General features: G+C 45.0%; 1 protein-coding gene across 1 annotated transcript in view; it reads left to right on the forward strand.

Annotated features, from left to right (window-relative positions):
- The window catches only part of SNAP91 (synaptosome associated protein 91), a 198,609-nt gene that overhangs the window by 101,833 nt on the left and 72,609 nt on the right, over positions 1–24,167 (forward strand). Inside the window, exons 11-13 of the mRNA XM_075341499.1 lie at positions 3,403–3,430; positions 14,642–14,751; positions 16,473–16,573. Of these exons, the coding sequence (XP_075197614.1) occupies positions 3,403–3,430; positions 14,642–14,751; positions 16,473–16,573 (239 nt within the window). The remainder of the gene's footprint in view (positions 1–3,402; positions 3,431–14,641; positions 14,752–16,472; positions 16,574–24,167) is intronic.

Raw genomic sequence — 24,167 nt, forward strand, 5'->3', positions numbered from 1 at the left:
CTGCATTCTAAAAAGCAACATGTCCCTTCTTTCATGCACTTTGGATGCAGGTCCCGCTCTGTCTATGGGAGAGGCTGCATCCAGAGCGCATGAAATCGGCTTTTCATTACAGACTGTTTCTGCAGCGATTTGAAGCGCGCGTGTGCTGTTCAAATCGCTGCAGAAATTTCTGCAGGGACAGATCGCAACATGGGCACATAGCCTTAAAGCTGAAGCAGATCAGGAACAAAGCAGATGTGGAGCTGGTACTGATTAAGTGGGGTAACACTTGGAAACGCATTGAATAAAACCACCTTCATTCAATCTTTCTGGATTTGTCATATCTTCAGCAGTGCAGTAACCGCTCCACATAAACTTTGTTTCTTTTTTTTTTTTTTTTTTTCATTTTCACAGGCTACTGGTCAACAAAATTGTGACAATGCTTACGTGCTAGAAATGTTCATTACAGCCCCAGTTGAATCCCATGAGGGCTATAGCTTTGAAAATGAAGTTATATATTTTTGTGGAGGGTCCTTTATTATCTCAGGGCTCTGTAAAACAATATGGCAAATAAAAACTAATCCAGCAAAACTTGCACCTTAAGAACCTAATGGCGCTCCTTCCCTTCTTACCCTCTTTGCTGTTCTGTGCAGCCAAACACTATAGTATTACTTCTCTTATTAGTTCTTGTTAAAATCATTAAAAAAAAAATGTATATATATGTGCCGCCCTAGCAGCGGATCGAACCTCTCGGATCTGTGGGCAATGTCCGTTCGTGGCTCGAGGGTTTCCGGACCTGGGGGCTTGGAGCCACACTCTAAAGTAATAGGGGATATTTACAGGTAGATTATAGTTTGTGACGTCACCCGTTTGGGATTTCAGTGGGCTGCATATGTGGAAGGCCCTATCCCCCTCATTGCGCTAGTACCTAGATTTTGGAGCTGGTGGGAACAGTCCATAAAGGCTCCACTCGCCGCTGGTTAATTGCCGGGTTGCCTGAAGCTTCTCCCCGACCTAAGGTCTGTGTACCCCGCCGTGCCTTCAGTCCCAGACCGGTGATAAGACCAGGCTGCCGACCGTTCACTCAATAGGTCCAGGAACCTTGCCTCAATCCCCTGCGACCGGGGGTCCGACTTCTCTAGGTCCAGACCACCGCCTGCAACCTAGACAGCTACTCAGGGGAGCCACCGTAGAGAACCATTCCTCTACTTCACTCCTTTCCTTCACTTCCTTCACTTCTTCACTGACACTCTACTGACCCTCCCTTCCTGACCCCTAGGTGGGCGACCCTATTCCGCTTAAGCTTCCCACTGGTGTGCCTGGTGGGTGTGGTGCAGTGTGTCTCTAGGATTTGATTTGCTGTTGGATGCAGCACTGTAAGATGGGGACTCAGCATCATGAGGGATTTGAATACTGCAATAAGGGAAAAGAGCGTGCAGTACCCTGTGATGACCTGATAGTCCAGGGGCGTCACATATGTATAATACAGCTATGGCAAAAATTAAGAGACCACTGCACAGTTGTATAAGAAAACAGCTTCTCTACATGTCTGACAGCCATTCCATTCCAGTGTCGGTTGAATTCCAACCAGAGTACACCTCATGGTTACACAAAACCCTCCATACAAACACACAGGAAATAGACACCTAAACAAACATTGGAGCAAAATGGCCATGGCGCTTTTATTAATGGTTACTTAATCAGCTTCCATGAGAATAATTATGCATCTATAACCTTAAACACCGATTTTAATGAAACCTCGTTATAAGTGATTCTCCAAAACCATAATCTGCCCTGATAAGAAAAAGGGGCAGTTTATCCCCTCTAATCGAAGCGCACGACAAAAAGAAAAAACAAGGGAGGGTGGGTGGATGTTTCCAGTCTTCTTGCCACCTCAGGATTAGGTAACCACTCCACACTCTAGGGTTAAATACACCACCGTCCCGCACTTTCCATGCAGCCAATCAAATGATGTTACCGTTCCACCACACAATAGCTGAGTCCCAATCAAATTGCTGTTTTGCGATACTAGGCTCTGACCGTACACCTATACAACCTTTACCCAACATGTTCCACTATATCATCTACCATAGCAATGAAATTGTCCAAGACCTGAAAGGGAAAACTAATAAAAAAAAAAAAAAAGTACAAAAGTATTCCAAAGCAGTAACTGTAAACCGTCAGCAAGTTGGTAACACAATTTGCAATGCACATAAAACGTAGAAGGGTAAAGGAAAAAGAATAAATGGGAGAGGAAAGGGGTTTGTGAAACCATGTCACCCCACGCTAGCCGTTCTGGGGGTTATCATTCTACTTAATGTGCTTCTGATTAGGTGATCACCTGAACCAAATCTTATTTAGCAAGGGAAAGTATAAAAAAACACTGCTGTGGTCTTCACAATCCTCTTGCAATAGGGCAAGCTGAATGGCAATATTAGTAGTAATAGTAATATCCCAAAAGTAATGGGAATGAAAAAATAACTTTTATCCATGTCAAAGGAGGTGAAAAGAAAAGTCTTGAGGGAGGAATATAAGGGCTTAATTCTGGCTTTACTAGCAGAGGGATACAGTGAGCGTCATGTTGCCTCCATCCTTAAAATTTCTAAGATTGCAGTCCATTACAACAAGGTCAAGCAGCAGACATTGGGGACAACAAAGCTACAGACTGTCAGAGGGCGAAAGCGACTCTCCACTGACCGGGATGACCATCATCTTATTCAAATGTCACTCAGCAACCACAGGATGACATCAAGTGACCTACAAAAGGAATGGCAAATGGCAGCTGCGGGGGGTTTGCACGGAAGAACAGTTCGTAACAGGCTTCTAGAGGCAGGGCTCAAGTCATGTAAAGCTAGAAAAAAGCCTTTCATCAATGAGAAGCAAAGGAAAGCCAGGCTGAAGTTTGCCAAAGACCATAAGGATTGGACCATAGAGGACTGGAGTAAGGTAATCCTCTCTGAAGACTCTAATTTTCAGCTTTGCCCAACACCTGGTCGTCTGATGGGTTAGACTGGGACCTGGAGAGGCGTACAAGCCACAGTGTCTTGCACCCATTGTGAAATTTGGTGGAGGATTGGTGATGATCTGGGGATGCTTCAAGGCTGAAATTGGGCAGATTAAACTTTGCAAAAGTCATATGAATCAAGCTGCATACAAGTTTATCCTGGAAAATTGTTTCTTTCTTCTGCTCAGGCAATGTTCTGAGGACTGTTTTTTTTTTTTTTTTTTTCCCAGCAGGACAATGCGCCATGCCACACAGCTAGGTCAATCAATGTGTGGTTGAAAGACCACCACTTCAAAACCCGGTTATGGCCAGCCCGATCTCCAGACCTGAACCCCATTCAAAACCTCTGAAATATAATCAAGAGGAAGGATAGTCACAAGCCATCAAACAAAGAAGAACTGCTTAAATGTTTGCACCAGGAGTGGCATAAGGTCACTCAAAAGCAGAGTGAAAAACTGGTGGAAAGCATGCCAAGATGCATGAAAGCTATGATTAAAAATCATGGTTATTCCACAAAATATTGATTTCTGAACTCTTCCTGAGTTAAGACATTAGGATTGTTATTTTTAAATGATTATGGTTTTCTTTGCATTATTTGAGGTCTGAAAGCAATGCATTTTTTTTTTGTTATTTTGACCATGTCTCATTTTCAGAAAATAAATAAAAAAAGGTGTTTTTGCTGCATTTTTAGCGGCGTTTTTTTACCTCGTTTTTGCGCTGAAAACGCAGTGACATTGCTTCCCCAGCAATGTCTGAGTTTTCATTTTTTGTAGCTGCGTTTTTGTGGTGACCACAAAAACGCAGCATGTCAATTATTTCTGTGTTTTTCACTGCGTTTTTCACCCATTGAATTCGATGAGATGTTCAAAAACGCAATGAAAAACGCAAATTGCAAATATAGCTGCGTATTAGTGTGTTTCTATGACTAAAAACGCAGCTATTAACGCAAGGGGTGGGTACTAAAGTGACGTCTACAGGAAGAGGATTCCTTCTGTTGGTAAACACAGAAGCATGAATCCTCCCGGTACCGTCACCGCTGCGTCCACCTCCAGTCCTGTGCATGTCTGCTGCCGTGCGGCGTCATGTCTGGGCGGGAGGTGGAGGCAGCGGCGAAAACAAAAGTGAACAGTAGAAAAAAAATGTCATACTCGCCTGTCTGCAGACTCCCGGTGCCATGTCCGCTCCCAGCTCCACTCCCGGTACCGCCGCTTCGGCTGTGTGCAGTCTCCCTGGGCACGTACGATGCCTGCAGGACCTGGCGATGGATCACCTGATGCAGTCACCTGACGCATCAGCTGATCGTAATTCTCGTGGTGTCACTGGCTTTTTAGCGCCCGGCCGGCATAACTTATCAGCTGATCCTGCCGTCAGGAGACTTCATCAGCTGATTAACGGCAGCTACTGCAGCGATGGGACAGGATCAGTATCTCATCCGATCGCTCCAGGAGCTGCTGGTAATCAGCACGGACGTGACTCAGTTTTTTTTTTTTTTGTTTTTTTTTCTACTGATGCATCAGCTGATTGTATAATCTGCTTTTATACAATCAGCTGCTGTGTGATGTGATTCACGTCCTTTAACCTGACACATCATCTGATCGGTTTGCTGGAAGGCAAAGCGATCAGATGATATTGAATCCGGTTTGGACGGCACGGGACCCTTGACCCAGGATTACTGCGGAGGGGGGTTCTTTATTTCAATAAAGATGGAGTCACTAATTGTGTGGTTTTATTTCTAATAAAAATATTTTTCTGTGTGTTGTGGTTCTTTTTATCTTTACTAAAAATTCATGGTGGTCATGTCTAATATTTGCGTGACACCATGAATTTCGGGCTTAGGGCCAGCTGATAATATACAGCTAGCCCTAACCCCATTATTACCCAGCGAGCCACTGTCACCACGGCAGCTGGAAGAGTTGGATACAGCGCCAGAAGATGGCGCTTCTATGAAAGCGCCATTTTCTGGGGTGGCTGCGGGCTGCAATTCGCAGCGGGGGTGCCCAGAAAGCATGGACACCCTGCACTGTGGATTCCAATCCACAGCTGCCTAGTTGTACCCGGCTGGATACAAAAATTAGGCGAAGCCCACGGCGTTTTTTTTTTTGTTGTTTTTTTTTTTTTTTTTTTTAATTATTTCATGACATTCATGAAATAAAAAAAAAAAAAAAGGGGCTTCCCTATATTTTTAATTCCCAGCCGGGTACAAATAGGCAGCTAGGGTTGGGGGCAGCCCGTACCTGCCTGCTGTACCCGGCTAGCATACAAAAATATGGCGAAGCCCACGTCATTTTTTTTGTTTTGGGGGGGGCAAAGAAATCCTGCATACAGTCCTGGAAGGAGGGTGCTGAGCCTTGTAGTTCGACAGCTGCTGTCTACTCTCCTGCATACACTATTGGATGGAGGATGCTGAGCCTTGTAGTTCTGCTCCCCCTGACTCTCCCTCCAGCATGCAGTCCTGGATGGAGCATGCTGAGCTTTGTAGTTCTGCAGCTGTCTGCTCTCCTGCATACACTAGTGGAGAATGAAGAACATATCGAAGAAGTAAATGAGATCAGACCTTTTTTTTTTTTTTTTTTTTTTTTTTTTTCCATCAACAATCTTTAATGGCATTGTTCACTGATTAAAAACGCAGTGAGCAAAAGCGCACCAAAACGCGGTAAAAACGCATGCAAAAAACGCACATAAAAACGCAGCGTGAAAAAAAACGCCTAGTGCGCACATACCCTAAGACTTCATAATGTAAGTATGAATGTTATACCTGCTGGAATTTTGGAAATCAAGATAAAGACTTTTAATGTACATCGTGCCCATGTCAGGAATCCGTCTGGAGCAGCCCTGGGGAGAAAAAACAAAGTTAAAAAAAATCTCAATCACAATGCCAAAACGGCTTACTGTGAACATGCTCAATTTGTAACTTTTTTTTTTTTTTTTTGCATGGATTTCGGGCTAAAAATTATTTTTGCTATTGGGTTTCACAGTTTGGCTTTTATGTACTCTGTCTCTCGTCACGGTCAACCCTCTGGTGTGGTCGTAAATCATTTTAGAGTTTAGAAAAAGACAGTCATAGGCTGATGGATTCATAGATAACTCATTCTGCTGCCAGTGGCAGAGAGTGCAAAACAAAGGCTATATGAAAGGCCAAGGGCAAACATGTTAATGAAACCCAATTGCAAAAAAATAGATTTTTAGTCCCAGTTACATGCAATTCAATAAATAAAAAAATAGTAAGAATTGACTATCTTAAAACGTGTTGTCCATATATGCTTATGACTGTTTAAATATTTAATTACATATATAATTAATAATATTATTTATTTTTTTTTTGTAATGCTATTTGCTGAACTGACTTTTTTTTTTTTTTTTTTTTTTTTTTTTTTTTCTCCTTTTCTTCTTCTCAACTCTATTTGGATCATTCAGTGATGGGTAAGAATTTACACATTTCTTTTATTGTAGTCTATGCATTTAAAGATCTTTACAGTTGTCTTGCCTCATTTATTTATCTGGTCTTGTCAGTGATTGTTCATTTACATGAGAATTTTGTAATTTTGCCCTGTGATCTGTGGTCGTAGCCATAACACTAGTGCGTTTATCATCCATCCTGTGGCTAGTTGATACACGTTGTTAATGGGAAAACCCAATTTTAAGTGCGAATTAATTTATAAATTAATGCTTTATATTGCTGGGCAGTTCATCCAATTAATTTTGCCTTTTTATCTGCCTTTTGAACTACTTCACTATTCTAATTTTTGGCAAAACCGTAAAATTGAATTAATTCCCGCCAAATTAGTAGTGAGGCTTTATCCCTGTTGAGAGCTGGTGAAGTAGGAGGAGTTTGGGAGCTGCTGAGATGCTTGATAGCAGGAGACATTTCGCTCTTCATGAACAGCATTAATTGGGACCGTGGTGAGAAGAAGATGTGACTACTAGTAATGAGTGCGCACTGCCACGTTCTGGTGCTCTGTACCTGTAATGAGCAGTCAATGCTCAGATTGGTGTGACTGAGTATTGAGTATAATGCAAGTCAAGTGCTTGAGACCCTGACCCCCCCCCCCCCCCGCCCCTCCCCATTAACTTCCGTTCTACTCTGCACCCTTATAATTGACTGCAGGAGTTTGACTGATATGCATTTTTTTTTGGAACAAAACAAAAAAACCCAGCAATTTTACAAAAAGTGTAATGTAAGTCATGCCATATGACCTATTCTTCCAAATGGCAGCATTAAAAACTACATCCAATCACGTAAAATTAATAAGCTGTCAAACAGCTTGGTTGAGAGAAACTAGTAACTTATAGCTGTGTATGTCGTGCGTAAAGCAAATTGTTTTTTTCAATGTATTTATTGTAGAAAAGTAATAAAACCCTTTGAAGATGTCTCATACCCCCCCCTACCCCCCTTGCATTGCTCCGATTTTCTGCTGGCCTGTGTGACCGCTCTTCAGCTTTGCCGGCTCGCACAGCATTTCCTGTGTGGAGCGCTAACTGCTTTACCAGTGTAAGTCTATGAGACTCGCAACAAATCTCCATGGCTTTATTTAGCGAAAACTACTTCCATTTCTCTCATATACCCTCAAGTGAGCCTGCTAGTCTGATTTCAGGTCACATCTAGAAGAGGACCGGAGCTGCGATGTAAACCAGGGAAACCTGTGATCTCTAACTATTTCAATACATTTACAAATCTGCATATGAAACTGGGAGTGATTAGAGGGGGAAAAATATCAATGATACATAGACTGTAAGGGCGGCGTTACACAAAACGATATATCGTGCGATCGCACCCGCCCCCATCGTTTGTGCGTCACGGGCAATTCATTGCCCGTGTCGCACAAAGTCGTTAAACCCCCGTCACACGTACTTACCTCCCTAACGACGTCGCTGTGGGCGGCAAATGTCTCCTTCCTAAAGGGGAGGGACGTTCGGCGTCACAACGACGTCACACAGCGGCCGCCCAATAGAAGCGGAGGGGCAGAGATGAGCGGGACGTAACATCCCGCCCACCTTCTTCCTTCCTCATTGCCGGCGGGACGCAGGTAAGTTGTTCGTCGTTCCCAGGGTGTCACACGTAGCAATGTGTGCTGCCACGGGAACGACTGATAACCGGAGCACAGAAGGAGGAACGACATTATGGAAATGAACGACGTGTCAACGAGCAACGATAAAGTGAGTATTTTTGCTCGTTAACAGTCGTTCGGAGCTGTCACGCGGTACGACATCTCCAACAATGCCGGATGTGCGTCATGAATTCCGTGACCCCGACGACATATCGCACGACATATCGTACCGTGTAACGCCGTCCTAAGTAAAATACTCCCCCCAAAAGGAACAAATTTACCTCCCGATGGCCAAAAGTTGCAATACCTCCCAGAGGAACAAATTCACCTCCAGACCGCCAAAAGTTGCAATACTTCACGAAAGGAACAAATTCGCTTCCAGATGGCCAAAAGTTGCAATCCCCCCCCAGGAACAAATTCGCCTCCTGACATAGGAGGCGAATTTGTTCCTTTACGAGGGCATTGCAACTTTTGGTCGTCTGGAGGCAAATTTGTTCCTTTGGGGGCTATTGCGACTTTTGGCCATCTGGAGGCAAAATTGTTCCTTTTGGGGGGGGGGGGGTATTGTAATTTCTGGCTGTCTGGAGGCGAATTTGTTTCTTGGAATGGGGTTGGGGGGGGGGGGAGATTGCAACTTTTGGCCAAAGGAGGCGAACAAAAAAATTGGTCATTTATGAGAAAAGAAGAAAAAAAGTCTCATAAGCTGATAACCAAAGTATCGAAAATTGCTGTATTTTTGGGACTTTTTAAATACTTTTGTAGTTTAAACAAAATGGTGTCACTTCTGTGGGGAGACAGGAGCTGACTGTCACTATTCGAGGGAGCTGTGGATGTGGCTTGTGACCCTCTGAGATGTGAATGTGTCTCTTGAGGGAAGAGAGGTTGTAATTATTGATGAGTGAGCACTACCGTGCTCTAGACTTATGATCAGTTGGACTGTCGGAGGGGCTCTACGTGTACCAAGTGTACTGAAAGTGAATGGGGAACGCTAGAATTTTCCTTGGACGTTGAACCACATGTTGAAGTTCTTTCCAGGCATGTGGTCTGAAAAGTATTCCCCATCTGTGTAGTTCCTGATAGCAATCTCTCCTGTCCTGCTCTGATCTGTTAGATTCTTGTGGGACAGGAACAGAGAGCAGTCATCTTCGTGATCAGGAAGGACACGGTCAGCTTTCTTCTCAATAAAAGTCTGCCTCCGGATTATAAAACACACACACTTTTTAACACGTAAAATATATCTTTGTACCGTGTTAGCCAGTAGAGATAAAAAAAATTGTTTAAAAGAACAGAGAGTCCTCAGTGGTTGATACCTTTTTAATGGCTAACTGAAAAGATGGTAATAATTGCAAGCTGAGACCTGAGTAGTCTCGAAAGCTTGCAATTATTACCATCTTTTCAGTTAGCCATTAAAAGGTATCAACCACTGAGGACTCTCTGTGCTCTTAAACAATTTTTTTTACACTTTTTAACAAGAATTTTTCTATACTACCGAGTGCAGTTCCCCCCCCCCCAAAATACAGCAATTTCTATCACTTGTGTTATGTCAGTAACGCCTTAAAGAGGATTTCTCACCAACAAAATTAATTTAAAAGTTGATTTTAACCAATAGATCTTAGAATAATAATAATTTCCACAATTCGATGTGGTTAAAAAAAAAAGTCCCAGTGCTGAAATCTTCCAATATGTGCCCCTGCTATGTACTGTGTAATGGCAGTGTCGGACCAAACAGGGACATGGTCTGATCATACCACATCTAATATACAGAGATCACTGTTGTATCTGATTTTTTTTCTTCAAAGCATTTTCCTGCCTGTTTTTTTAAAATATATTTTACCTCATTGAATAATTTGCGATCCAGTGCTGTAATGTTTGTGGGTTTTTTTTGTTTTTTTTTACTAGAGATGTTGTATTTGCCATTAGCCCTGTTTTGGACTACATATAGCAATTTATTAAAGGGGATGTTTCCTTTCAGTAAATTAATGTCCCCGGCTGCAGGTTACTGAAAAAAACTCTCAATCGCTGCTCCCAGCGTCTGGCATTGGCTGCGCAGTTGACATCACGAAGACAATAGGGCAGCCAATCTGTGAGCTCAGCCTCTCAGCATGGACTGAATGTCCACTCTGGAAAAATGCTTGAGTTCCCCATTGACTTTCATTATACGCTGTACACGAGGTGTGCCTGTCTGTGTGTCCAGCTGCTCGTTAAGAGTACAGAGTACTTGAGCATGGTAGTGCTCGCTCATCACTAGTTGTAAAGCAACATGCGTATAATACACATAGGACAGAGAAACATTAACAATAGATATATCACCTCGCTATTCTAAGGACATGTATGAGCACCGTGTCAAGCACAATATAGTAATTAAACAATTATGTGCTAGTAACATAGACTATAATAAATGGTCAGACCTACTTCAAAAAGTGCAATGAAGACCACATTTATTTAAAAATAGTTTTATTATTTTAAGAATTAAAATTTATATAGAGGTAGTAACCACAAATAGCCACTGGGTGGCACCACACTACTGTGATACAGAGGTATCTACACTACAGTTCAAACGTTTTAGGGTCACTTAGATATTTCCTTATTTTTGAAAGGAAAGCATTTTATTTTTTCCAATGAAGCGAACATTAAATTAAACAGAAATACACTCTATACATTGTTAATGTGGTAAATGACTATTCTAGCTTCAAACGTCTGTGTTTTAAAGCAATATCTACATGGGTGTATAGAGGCCCATTTTCCAATAACAATCACTCCAGTGTTCTAATGGTACATTGTGTTTGTGAACTGTGTTTATAAGGCTAATGGATGCTTAGAAATCCCTTGAAAACCCTTGTGCAAGTATGCTAGCATAGCTGAAAAGTTTTGCTGATTAGAGAAGCTATAAAACTGACCTTCCTTTTGAGCAAGTTGAGAATCTGGAGCATTAAATTTGTTCATTCCATTAAACTCGCAAAATGGCCAGAAAAAGAGAACTTTAATGTGAAACTCAACAGTCTATTCTTGTTCTTAGCAATAAAGGATATTCCATGTGAGACATTTGCCAACAAACTGAAGATTTCCTACAATGGTGTGTAATACTCCCTTCAGAGGAGATAACACAAATAGGCTCTAACCAGAGTAGAAAGAAGTGGGAGGCCCCGCTGCACAACTGAGCAACAAGACAAGTACATTAGTCTCTAGTTTGAGAAATCGACGCCTCACAGGTCCACAGCTGGCAGCTTCATTAAATAGTACTGGCAAAACACCAGTATCAACATCTACAGTGAAGAGGTGACTCCGGGATGCTGGCCTTCAGGACAGAGTGGCAAAGAAAAAGCCACATCTGAGACGGGCTAATAAAAGGAAAACCTTGATATTGGCAAAAGAACAGACATTGGACAGGAGAAGATTGAAAAAAAGTCTTAAGGACAGACGAATCGGAGTTTGAGGTGTTTGGATCACACAGAAGGATATTTTTGAGAACAACTGAAAAGATGCTGGAAGAGTGCCTGAAGCCATCTGTGAAGCATGGTAGAGGTAATGTGATGGGCTGGGGTTGCTTTGATGCTGGTAAAGTGGGAGATTTGTACAAGGTAAAAGGGATTTTGAATATGGACTAAGGAAGGCTATCACTCCATTTTGCAACGCCATGTCCCTGTGGACAGCGCTTGATTGGAGCCAATTTCATCCTACAGCATGAACTATTTAGGGAAGAAGCAGGCAGCTGGTATTCTATATGTAATAGAGTGGCCAGTCCAGTCACCAGATCTCAACCCTATTGAGCTGTTGTGGGAGCAGCTTGACCATATGGTACGCAAAAAGTGCCAATCAAGCCAATCCAACTTGTGGGAGGGGCTTCTGGAAGCATGGGGTGAAATAGCTACAGATTACCTCAGCAAATTAGCAACTAGAATGCCAAAGGTCTGCAAAGCTGGAATTGCTGCAAAGGAGCCTTCTGTGACAAAAGCAAAGGTTGAAGGAGAAAATTATTATTCCAAGTAAAAATCATTATTTCTAACCTCGTCAATGTCTGGACTATATTTTCTATTCATTATGCAACTAATTTGATAAAAGTATGATTTTTCATGGAAAAGACAAAATTGGGTGACCCCCAAACTTTTGAACTGTAGTGTACATCTTGGTGATCAATTACCCAATACAACTGCATTAGCGTTATGGTAACATAATGATATGGGGAGTATCCTGCTCTCTAAATATGGCTGAAATCTACATATACACAATTAACAATGCAGTTGATTTATTAGTACCTGTATCAGGAGAGTGGCGCCAATGTCCCAAACACTGGTTTCGGCGCGGTGCCTACCTATTCTACCCAAGTGCATTAAAATTATTGATATTGATCCCTCCACTTCTTCTTTACACCACAAGGACTGTTTTACTCAGTAGGAAATGTTTTCCCTATTGTCTCCTATCAAAAAAACTGGTCTGCTCTTTATCATAAGGTGTCCTGTAGTCCTACCAAATATGGTAAATCCTATAAAATTTCAATGTACAATCTGAAATCTGTATATAGTAGAAACTGAAGTGTATAATCTAAAGCTAATGACATGTACATTTGTGATTTCAGCTCTGGATCTCCAGGAGGCAAGGTAATGTGACGAGATATGTCTTGCCCATCTTCCCTTGTGACTTTTATAATTGTGGGTTCTGTTCATAATCCGAGCCATGATGCAATGTCAGATCTGCTGTGTGAGATGTTGGAAGCCCTGGCACCAATGTAAACAGACCATTTATTTTTATTAATGGTGGTGTCACACACAGCGACAACGACATCGCTGCTAAGTCGCCATTTTCTGTGACGTAGCAACGACCTCAACAGCGAGGTCGCTGTGTGTGACACATAACAACGATCAGACCCCTGCTGCGAGATCGCTGCTCGTTCTTGAATATTCCAGGTCATTTTTTGATCGCTGCTATCCCGCTGCGCCACATGCATCCGTGTTTGACACCGCAGCAGCGACGGTCGCGACGACTTTGAAGGCAGTGACGTAGGACTGAAGGCAGGACAAGGGCGTGTTTTTGCGGTGTATTTTACAACTCCCCCACGATTCCGATTGGTGGTCAGAACAGCGTTCCGATTGGGTAACTTGCCGAAGGCGTTAGTGATTTCATTCTTTAAGTTCTATTCTTTGTTCCACGTAGTAGAGTCTCTGTCTGGTATCGCTAGTGTGTCGTTCTTTGTGTCTTCCTTTGTTTGGCACTGTCACCCAATCAGGCGCCGCTGTAGTGATCACCAATCTGAACAGAGGGGCGTGAAAAGAGGCAACGCAAAACATGTCTAGGGGTAAACACCACTCCTCTATCAAGGTCTGAGTCGTCGCACGGCGACACGTGTGACACGTCCCAACGACCGTCGAGGCCGTTATGATCGCTGCTCCGTCGCTGCTTAAAATTACATGTTTGACAGCTAACTAGCGATCATGTAAGGTCGCTGTTGCGTCACAGGAAATGGTGACGTAACAGCGACGTCGTTGTGTGTGAACCCAGCTTAAGTCAGCTATTCACAAGTGTCTTCCAATAGTTCATACCCACCAACTCCTGCATAACTGTGTTTACAGAGCTTATCTAAATCACAAGCTCTCTTAAATTCACCTACATCTGTAAACTTCCTATCCTGCTGCAGGGGCAATCGGATATTTGGCCTTTTAGGGCTAGAGTCTCTTCTTGTACTTTTCATACTCTTTCCAAGCACTGTGCTCACTATTGGTTTTATGCTGCCAGTGTTTGCTGTAAACGGGATTGCTCAAGTTTAAGCATTCAAAATACCATTCTTCTCACCTTGCACAATAGTGTTTGGCTCTAGCTGTCTTCCTTCCATGCAGTTACAAGGTGAAATGTTCTGTAATTATTTGGTTACTCACTTACAAAGTGTTTTGGGTAAAAATAGGGAGTGATGACTCCATAGAAAGTGCAGCCTGCAACCCACCACATGAAACTGGTCTCCACAGAGACCATAGGGGATAGCAGTGAGGGAAGGGGAGAAAATACGTGACCTCCTGTACTTTAAAGGGAATCTGGCAGCAGGTTTTTGTTATGTAATCTGAAGATGGCACTAGATAGAGGTTCAGAGACAGAGTTCAGTAATTTCATTTTATTACCCTTTGTTTAGTTATAGAGAAGGTATTCTCACCTTTTGGATTATCATTGCCCGGACTACACTAGTCCGACCACCCCCCCTCCCCCTCTGTTTAGCACCTTTCTGTCTATAGACTTTGTACATAGAGCCTGGTGAAAGTTAACTTTCTGAGCTTTGCTGGATCTAAAAACTGTCATAACTGCTGTATCTAGTAAACTAAACGATATATTATTGGATTTGGGATCTTTCTGCCAACATCATGCTGCTCTCAGATAAGGTAGAAAAAACCTGCTGACAAATTCCCTTTTTAATGGCATGAGAGCCATTTGCTCAGAGTATCTTTCATATTAAGATATTTAGAGACTTGTTTATATTTAGCCATGTGAAAATCGTCCTGAATACTGAATATTTATGAAATCTGTGATATATATACTCCTTTTTGTAGTCAGTGGTCCAAAACCCTTCTTATCAAACCTGTAAATAGAGCACAACTACAGAGCTATGCTTATTGTGTAATCTTGTGTTTTTTAGTCTTCCCCTGCGACTACAGTCACCTCTCCAAACACTACTCCATCCAAGACTGTAGACACATCGCCACCTGTTGATCTTTTTGCAACTGCAAGCGCTGCATCTCCCATTTGGTAAGCCTACTCTATTTTGGGCTCAGTGTAAGCTTGGTATGTTGGGGTTTTGTTGTCATTTTATCAAAATTTCACTTACAACTACAGCGTTGTCTATCGTCCTATTCATTCACACATTCAAATGAATGGTTTGTGTGCATTACATACAATTTATGTCCTATATGCCCAATTTTCTGTTTCACAGCTTCAGAAGCTGCAAGATGAGACTATTCATTTTTCTTGCCTGATCGCTTCAAACACGCTATTCTACTCCACTTTTAATAATCTTGACCAAGTGGTAAACTCTGTATTGTGATTAGGATGGAAAAGATATGTATATTATATCTTAAAGGGGTATTCTGGCGAGATAAAAATTCTTTTCACTGTACCTGTCCTCCTAAACTATAAACCTGACATGCACAGTGCTGTTTCTGTAACTGTAATACAGTGTGATACTGCAGCTGCTCCTTGGTGCCCCATCTCCCCTCTGGGATATTACATAACCCATCAGGTTGAGTGGCCTGCTCCATGCTGTTGGTAACACACAACCCGCTGATATATTTTTCTGTTCTGTCGGTGAACAGGGGTCATCATCCCGTTCCCACCACGCACACTGTTCTCTGACCGAAGTGAAGCAGCTATTATCAGGGGGCTATGTGTACCTAACACCATGGAGCAGACCTCCTTATGTGTGATGTAATGTCCCAGAAGAGAGGGGGAGCAGAAAAGTGCAGCTCCTGTGTCACACTGAATTTCAGGTACAGAAATGGCACTGAGCGTCTAATCTTTATAGTCAGGCAGGGCCAATAGATAAAAACAAATATTAATCTCCCTGTAGTACCCCATTACTAAACGTTTAGTCCCTGAAGTGCCACTCACCACTTGCAAATCTGTGAAGGTTTGCTGGCTTAAAAAAAAAAGTAAAGATTATTCATTTTAATAACTACATAGGGAAAAATATAGAACAATTAGGAATAAGCAGAGGGCCTTCGATTCACATAGACTGGCATTTTATATGCCTATATTAGTGAAGGTAGCTCAGGAGTACGGATCACCAAATTCATTGAGGCTTGCACCTCCTAAGGATCTTGGCTTGTTGCCAACCGATGTACCACTGCCAATAAAACGTACTCCCAGTTGTGGCTGGCATACGTTTCCGACGTAATTTTCATCACTTTTGTTGCACCAATTATGATGAATTTCTCAGGCACACTTGGCCATGCCCCTTCCAAACTACCCTTTTTGAAAAAAAAAAAAAAGTTGTCCAGGACTGGGGTAATGTCACGTAAAATTTTCACAAACCATTTACTACATTTCCAACGCATTTCCACCAAAGTTTTAACAAAAACTGCTTGATGAATGAGGTCAGGGTTTTTATTTCTCCAGGTCTTTTCCAAATCCATATTTGTGGGTAATACAGTACCATAATCCAGTCACCAAATTTCCATAATGAACTTTGTATGTGCATTAACGACACACAATATTGAACCCTTCATAACTAAGTGGGAGCTGTTTGCTTGGAAGAGCGAAAGGTGCAGGTCACCAGTGCCAACAGTTGCTTAGCTCTTTGCTTATGGAATCAATACATTTTTGATCCCAGCTGAAACCCATTCCACGGCATGGTAGAAACAAATCCTCTGATTATATTCAGTAAATGAATTGTGTTCCAGTCAATCAGATCAATATACAAATAAATGAAACATATATTTACCTTTTTAAACTTTTGACTTGTCCTTTTGCAGTTCAGCAAAGCTCTCCAATGATCTTCTGGATCTACAGCCAGACTTCACCTCTACCGGACAGGCGGCATCTGCTGCTCCAGGAGCTGCCAGTGCATGGGGAGGTAAACTCAACATTCATATTATTTATTTATTTTTTGTTTTTTCCCATCGACCCTCAGGTGCTTAGTTGTGAGGTGCTGTTGAAGAGGTTATCCAATAATATAATTAAATGTTTCCTGTCACCTAATTCAAATGGTAGCCTTCTAGTCATTTGTCAGAATGGTCTGCAGTCAGAAGAAACACTGTTCCCGAGACCTGTGTCTCATTAATAGATAAGCTGTATCGTAAACATACTAAAGTTGCTTTGAGACAAGAAATCTGTGGAGAGAAAAGCGCATATAGGGTCTTACCCCAGTATATAAGGGGTGGGCGGAGGGTGAAACTACTCACCAGATGTCGTTGTGAGAGTCACAACAACTGTAATCGCATGTAGAATCTGATCCAAGGCTGCAGCCACCCGAATTGGCAGATAACAGAGAGCAAAAGAGAGGGGTGTTTGATACTGCGCCAAAGGATCACAGGAACAGATGTTTAGATTAATGCATCTTTATTTCATCCAGGTCTACGCGTTTCAGGAGCCACTGCCCCCTTCCTCAGGACCGTCAGGAGAGACAAAACATCAAATCTTTTTTTTTTTTTTTTTTTTTAATACATAAATAAATAAATTAGTGGAAAGTATGCATTCTGAAACAACAATTAATAAGAGTGTAAACCCATATCATATAATAAATAAAATATATATTTTGTTTTGTCTCTCCTGACGGTCCTGAGGAAGGGGGCAGTGGCTCCTGAAACGCGTAGACCTGGATGAAATAAAGATGCATTAATCTAAACATCTGTTCCTGTGATCCTTTGGCGCAGTATCAAACACCCCTCTCTCATGCTCTCTGTTAAAGTTGCTTTGAGACATGTGTGATAGGAGAAGAAACAAATCTTTTTCTTGGCTGACTGCGCAGAGTACTGAGGCTGGGGAAAAATTCTTTGTGCGCAGTCAGCTGAGCAGAATATTTCTCTTCTCCTGTCACTCACTTCTCAAAGCAGCTCTGGTATGTATGCCTATGATACTGGGCTTCTGACAGTTGAGACAGAAGTCAGCCGTTGTGGTATGTATGCTTATAATGCTAAGCTTCTGACAGTTGAGACAGAGGTCTTAAGTGCGGTATATTTCTTCGGCGCTCCATTGGGAGACCCAGACGATTGGGTGTATAGCACTGCCTCCGGAGGCCACACAAAGCAATTACACTAAAAAGTGTAAGGCCCCTCCCCTTCTGGCTATACACCCCCAGTGGGATCACTGGCTCACCAGTTTTCAAGCTTTGTGCGAAGGAGGCACACATCCATGCATAAGCTCCACTGTTCAGTCAGCAGTAGCTGCTGACTATATCGGATGGAAGAAAAGAGGGCCCATACTAGGGCCCCCAGCATGCTCCCTTCTCACCCCACTTGTGGTTTGTAAGGTTGAGGTACCTATTGCTGGTACGGAGGCTGGAGCCCACATGCTGTTTTCCTTCCCCATCCCCCTGAGGGGCTCTGAGGAAGTGGGATCTTTCCGGCCACCAAGCCCTGAGGCCGGGCTCCATCCACAGACCCATAGAACCTGCTGGATGTGGAGCGGGAGTGCCGTTCAGGGACAAGGCCCTGCAACTTTCAGGTACTCTGTGTCCCCGTATGGCAGGCCACGCACACTCCAGGCTTGCTGGGTGTGCTAGTGCGCCGGGGACTGTAGCGCTGTGCGCTGGGCTTATAGTCCCTGCAGATTACTGGGGGACTTTACGTGTGGGGACCGCCGCGCCGACCGCCCCTGGAGCGGCGGCGCAGCTGCGACTTGTAGTGCGCCGGGGACGCGCCGACCGCGCTTTTACGGCGGCGGCGCTTCTAACTTTAGTCCCCGGCTTTTGCGGCCTAGCGCCGCTTCGTTCCCGCCCCCACCCTGTCACTCAGGGACAGGGAGAGACGCTGTTCTATAGCAGCGCCGAGGGCTGGAGCCTTATTTGCATTCTCCAGCCCCCTTTACTAGACACAGTGGGCGCCGGGTTCCCGCTCTTGTCTCGGGCACGCCCTCGGCCCGCCCCTCTCCTCTGGACGCCGGCAGCCATTCCGGCACGCAGAGCGGGAAAACGGAGACACTGAGCTACCAGCACAGGATTCCGGCGCCACACACCCGCTTTTCTGCGGGCGGTAAGCGGCAACTAAAGTGCTGACCCACTAATGCCGAAGTGTCCTGTTGTACTTTTGTACGGTCGCTATTCAGGATGCAGACCTAGAAACAGCAGCAAAAGATCAGGGGTGCTAAAGCACAGACTCTATATGCTGCTTGTCTTGCATGTGCTGCAGTGTCATGTGTCCTTTATGCTTGTATGCTTTACATTGCACTGTAAGGGCTATTCTTGGCTGTCTACCCGCCTAGATGGCTAGACAGCGGCAGCAAACAGCAATGGTGCTAAGGCACAGGCTTTCAATGCTGCTTGGATTGCATGTACTGCAGAGTTTATTTTCATGCTTGTACATTCACTGCATGTCGCTATTCTTGGCTAATGCTCCTTGATGACTAGACAACAGCAGCAGAAAAGCAAGGGTGCTAAGGCACAAGCTTTCAATGCTGCTTGGATTGCATGTGCTGCAGTGGTTATTTTCATGCTTGTATGCTATACATTCACTGTATGTCGCTTTTCCTGGCTAATGCTCCTGAATAACTAGACAACGGCAGCAGAAAAGCAAAGGTGCCAAGGCACAGGCTTTCTATGCTCCTTGTACTGCATGTGCTGAAGTGTTTATTGTACTTCATGCTTGTATGCTATACATTGCACTGTACGGTCGCTATTCTTGGCTAATGCTCCTAGATGGCTAGACAGCAACAGCAAAAAAAAAAAAAAAAAAAAGCATGGGTGCCAAGGCACAGGCTTTCTATGCTGCTTGTACTGCATGCGACTGTTCCAGGACCCCCAGTGTGTGCAATTACTCAACGGGGTCTCTGCTACAGGTGGCCAAAAGAACCACCTGTGATCCCTGTCCAGGGACAGGGACGGAGTTGCAGTTTCCGCTGATATATTGTCTGTGACTATGACTAACATCTTACAGACTTTGCAGTCCAGACAGACCTTGGGCAATGTTGATTCAATGCCCCTGGCCACCCTGATTTCGCAACAAATCATGGCTCCAGGAGGGTCCCATGCATCCCAGGGTGCAGGCTCTGACACGGACGACAGTCCCAGACGGCCTAAGCGAGCTCCCTAAGAACGGCCCTCGACTTCATCACAGTACTCTCTGTATGATGCGGCAGACGTAGCTGTTCAGGACTCTGATCCTGAGACCGCTCTCAATCCGGATACACCGGATGGTGACGCTATAGTGAATAATCTTATAGCGTCCATCAATGGGAGGTTGGGTATTTCTCCCTCAACTCCTCCAGTGGAGGGGTCAGCTTCACAGCAGAAGAAATCCCTATTTCGGTATCTCAAGCGTATATTGAGTACTTTTCTGGTCACTCTGACTCCAGAGAAGCAGTCCAGGACCACCACGCTTATCCCGATAAGCGTTTCTCCAACCGTATTGAGGATACGCGTTGTCTCTTCCCCCCTGACGTGCTCAAGCGCTCCAAGGGTGGATCCCCCAATCTCCAGGCTTGCGGCTAGATCTATAGTTGCAGTGGAAGATGGGACTTCAGTTAAAGATGCCATTGACAGACAGATAGCCCTATCGGCGGGTCGGTTGCCCCGGCATTCGCAGCCATAGAGGCACTCCAAGCTATTTCAGCTAGTATTGCGCAGAGGGACGCGGTCACATGTACATCTTGGCCGCAGTAGCGTCCTTCACCTCGCAATGTCGGCATTGCGACTCAAGCTGTTTATGCTGTCCTGGACTCTACGAGCCGTACGTCAGTGGCGTCCGCCAACTCCGTGTTGTTACGCTCCTAGTGTTAAGGGATTGGAGCAGATGCTGCTTCCACAAAAGTGCTTAACCAGATTGCCTTTATCTGGTGCCAGACTGTTTCGTGAGCGGTTGGATTAAATCATTCAACTGTCCAAGGGTACGGATTCTTCCTTACCCCAGCTATCAAACAAGACCCATCAGGAGAAGGGACAGTCGAGGTTTCGGTCCTTCCCAGGCTCGGGCACGTCCCAATTGCCCTCGTCCAACAGGACTCAAAAGGCTCAGAGGGGCGCAGGTTCCTGGCGGGCTCAATCACGCCCGGAGAAGGCAGCCGGAGGAACCGCTACCAAGGCGGTTTCCTCATGACTTTCAGCCCTCTCTCTCCGCGTCCGCGGTCGGTGGCAGACTCCCCCGCTTTAGTGACATTTAACTGCCACAGGTCAATGGCCGGTGGGTGAGAGACAGTTTGTCGCAAAAACTTCCTCACCGGCCGAGCCGAGGCTCTTCTGCAGGCAGTAGGAGTCGTAATCCCGGTTCCTCCTCAGGAACAAGAGACACTTTTTACTCCGATCTGGTCGGGGTGACAAAATAGGACGACTCCTTCCGTTCCGTTCTGGACCTTAAACTGCTCAACAAGCACGTGAAAACCAGGCGGTTCCGGATGGAATCCCTCCGCTCCGTCATTGCCTCAATGTCTCAAGGAGATTTCCTAGCATCAATAGACATCAGGATGATTATCTCCACGTGCCGATTGCTCCAGAGCACCGGCGTTTGCTACGATTCGTTATTGAAGACGAGCATCTTCGGTTCGTAGCCCTACCCTTCGGTCTGGCGACAGCCCCACGGGTTTTCACCAAGTTCATGGCAGCAGTGGGACCACTCCCGCACTCTCAGGGTCACCCTGTGATCCCTTACTTAGACCATCTACTTGTCAAGGCACTCTTTTAAGAGGCATGCCAACACAGCCTGAACATGGCGCTGGAGACTTCCCAGAGTTTCGGGTGGGTCCTCAACTTTTCAAAGTTAAACCCAATCGCTGGCATATCTTAGCTTGGGGTTTCACACTCTCTCAGCGATGGTGAAGCTTCCACTGGACAAACAGCGGTCACTACAGACGAGGGTGCAGTCTCTCCTTCAAGGAGACACCTCATCCAGAGGCAGTCCCTTTCACGCAGTTTCATCTGCGTCCACTTCAATAGAACATTCTTCGCTAATGGGAGGGGAAGTCGATGTCCCTACACAGGAACGTCCCCCTTTCTCAGACGATCAAGGACTCTCTTCAGAGGAGTCCACTCTTCAGATCAATTGTCTGGAGCTCTGGGCAGTGCATATGGCCCTGCATGACTTCCTGCAGTGGCTGGAAGGCAAACAGATCCGAATTCAGTCGGACAATCCACAGCGGTGGCATACATCAACCACCAAGGCGGACTACGCAGTCGGCGAGCCTCCCAGGAAGTCCGCCGGATTCTGCTAGGGGTGGAAGACAGAGCATACACCATATCCGCAGTTCACATCCCGGGCGTAGAAAACTGGGAAGCGGACTTCCTCAGTCACCAGGGCGTGGACGCAGGAGAATGGTCTCTGCACCCGGACGGGTTTCACGAATCGGCACAACAGCAAGGTCCCGGTTCTCATGACGATCAAAGAGCTCTGGCGACAGGCATCTCACGGTCGGTCAACCGTGGGCACTACCAGACCGGCCAGACTTACTGTCCCAAGGGCCGTTTTTCCATCTGAATTCTACGGCCCTGAACCTACTGTGTGGCCATTGCGTCCTAGATCCTAGTGTCCTCAGGATTATCCCACGGGGTCGTTGCCACCATGAGACAGGCTATGAAGCCCACGTCTGCTAAGATCTACCACGGAAGTGGAAGATTTTCTTTTACTGGTGTTCTGTACAAGGAGTGTCCCCCTGGCCATTGGCATTGCCTACTTTTCTTTCCTTCCTGCAATCTGGGTTGGAAAAGGGCTTGTCGCTCGGCTCCCTTAAAGGGCAAGTCTCGGCGCTATTGGTGTTTTTTTCAGAAGCGTCTAGCACGACGTCCGCAGGTACGCACGTTCCTGCAGGGGGTTTGGTCATATCGTCCCCCCGTACGAGCGGCCGTTAGATCCATGGGATCTGAACAGGGTACTAGTTGCTCTCCAGAAGCCGCCTTTCGAGTCTCTGACGGATGTTTCACTCTCTCGACTATCACGGAAAGTGGCCTTTCTGGTGGCGATCACGTCTCTTCGGAGAGTGTCTGAGCTAGCAGCGCTGTCATCCAAGGCTCCCTTCCTGGTGGTCCACCAGGACAAGGTAGTGCTGCGCCCCATTCAGGAGTTTCTCCCTAAGGTAGTATCCTCTTTTCATATTAATCAGGATATCTCCTTACCTTCTTTTTGTCCTCATCCGGTTCACCGGTATGAAAAGGATTTACATTTGTTAGATCTGGTGAGAGCACTCAGAATCTACATTTCACGCACGGCGCCCCTGCGCCGCTCTGATGCACTCTTTGTCCTTGTCGCTGGCCAGCACAAGGGGTCGCAGGCTTCCAAAGCCACCCTGGCTCGATGGATCAAAGAACCAATTCTTGAAGCCTACCGTTCTGCTGGGCTTCCGGTTCCATCAGGGCTGAAGGCCCATTCTACCAGAGCCGTGGGTGCGTCCTGGGCATTACGACACCAGGCTACGGCTCAACAGGTGTGCCAGGCAGCTACCTGGTCGAGTCTGCACACTTTCACCAAACATTATCAGGTGCATACCTATGCTTCGGCGGACGCCAGCCTAGGTAGAAGAGTCCTGCAGGCGGCAGTTGCCTCCCCGTAGGGGAGGGCTGTCTTTGCAGCTCTAACATGAGGTATTTCTTTACCCACCCAGGGACAGCTTTTGGACGTCCCAATCGTCTGGGTCTCCCAATGGAGCGCCGAAGAAGAAGGGAATTTTGTTACTTACCGTAAATTCCTTTTCTTCTAGCTCCTATTGGGAGACCCAGCACCCGCCCTGTTGTCCTTCGGGATTTTTGGTGGTTTTTCGGGTACACATGTTGTTCATGTTGAATGGTTTTTCAGTTCTCCGACGTTACTTCGGAGTGAATTTGTTTAAACCAGTTATTGGCTTTCCTCCTTCTTGCTTTTGCACTAAAACTGGTGAGCCAGTGATCCCACTGGGGGTGTATAGCCAGAAGGGGAGGGGCCTTACACTTTTTAGTGTAATTGCTTTGTGTGGCCTCCGGAGGCAGTGCTATACACCCAATCGTCTGGGTCTCCCAATAGGAGCTAGAAGAAAAGGAATTTACGGTAAGTAACAAAATTCCCTTCTTTCAGACTACAGCCAGTCCTTACACGTGACTAGGATGGGATGCCATTTGAATTGTGTGACAGGGGGCCATTTTATTGCAGGGGTTCTAGGAGAATTCATTCTCAATCAGAAATGCCATTTTACCATATCTCATTCTGAGAATCCATTTAGAGGTTCTAGAAGATTGTAATAAAATGGCCTCCATCACATTAATGTAAATGACATCCCATCCTAGTAATTTGTCAGGACGGACTGCAGACTGAAGATTCTTATCTCCTGAGACCTGTTTTTGAACTCATATGAGCTGCATTACAAGTACCTCAGTCAGCGGCCGGCTGTAATATGTGAAGAAATATTTTACCTCCTGTTGTGTTTTGAAGAGATCTTCCACATTATCCCCATCAGTCTGACCGCTTTTATTGTTCATTTTTTTTTTCCAATTGGGGGAAAAAACATTAAGGAGAATGAACCTGGAGATACCCACCTTTACCCCTACCCCCCGCTGTGCT

The sequence above is a fragment of the Anomaloglossus baeobatrachus genome, chromosome 3, assembly GCF_048569485.1.
Source record: "Anomaloglossus baeobatrachus isolate aAnoBae1 chromosome 3, aAnoBae1.hap1, whole genome shotgun sequence".
In the NCBI taxonomy this organism is placed as follows: domain Eukaryota; kingdom Metazoa; phylum Chordata; class Amphibia; order Anura; family Aromobatidae; genus Anomaloglossus; species Anomaloglossus baeobatrachus.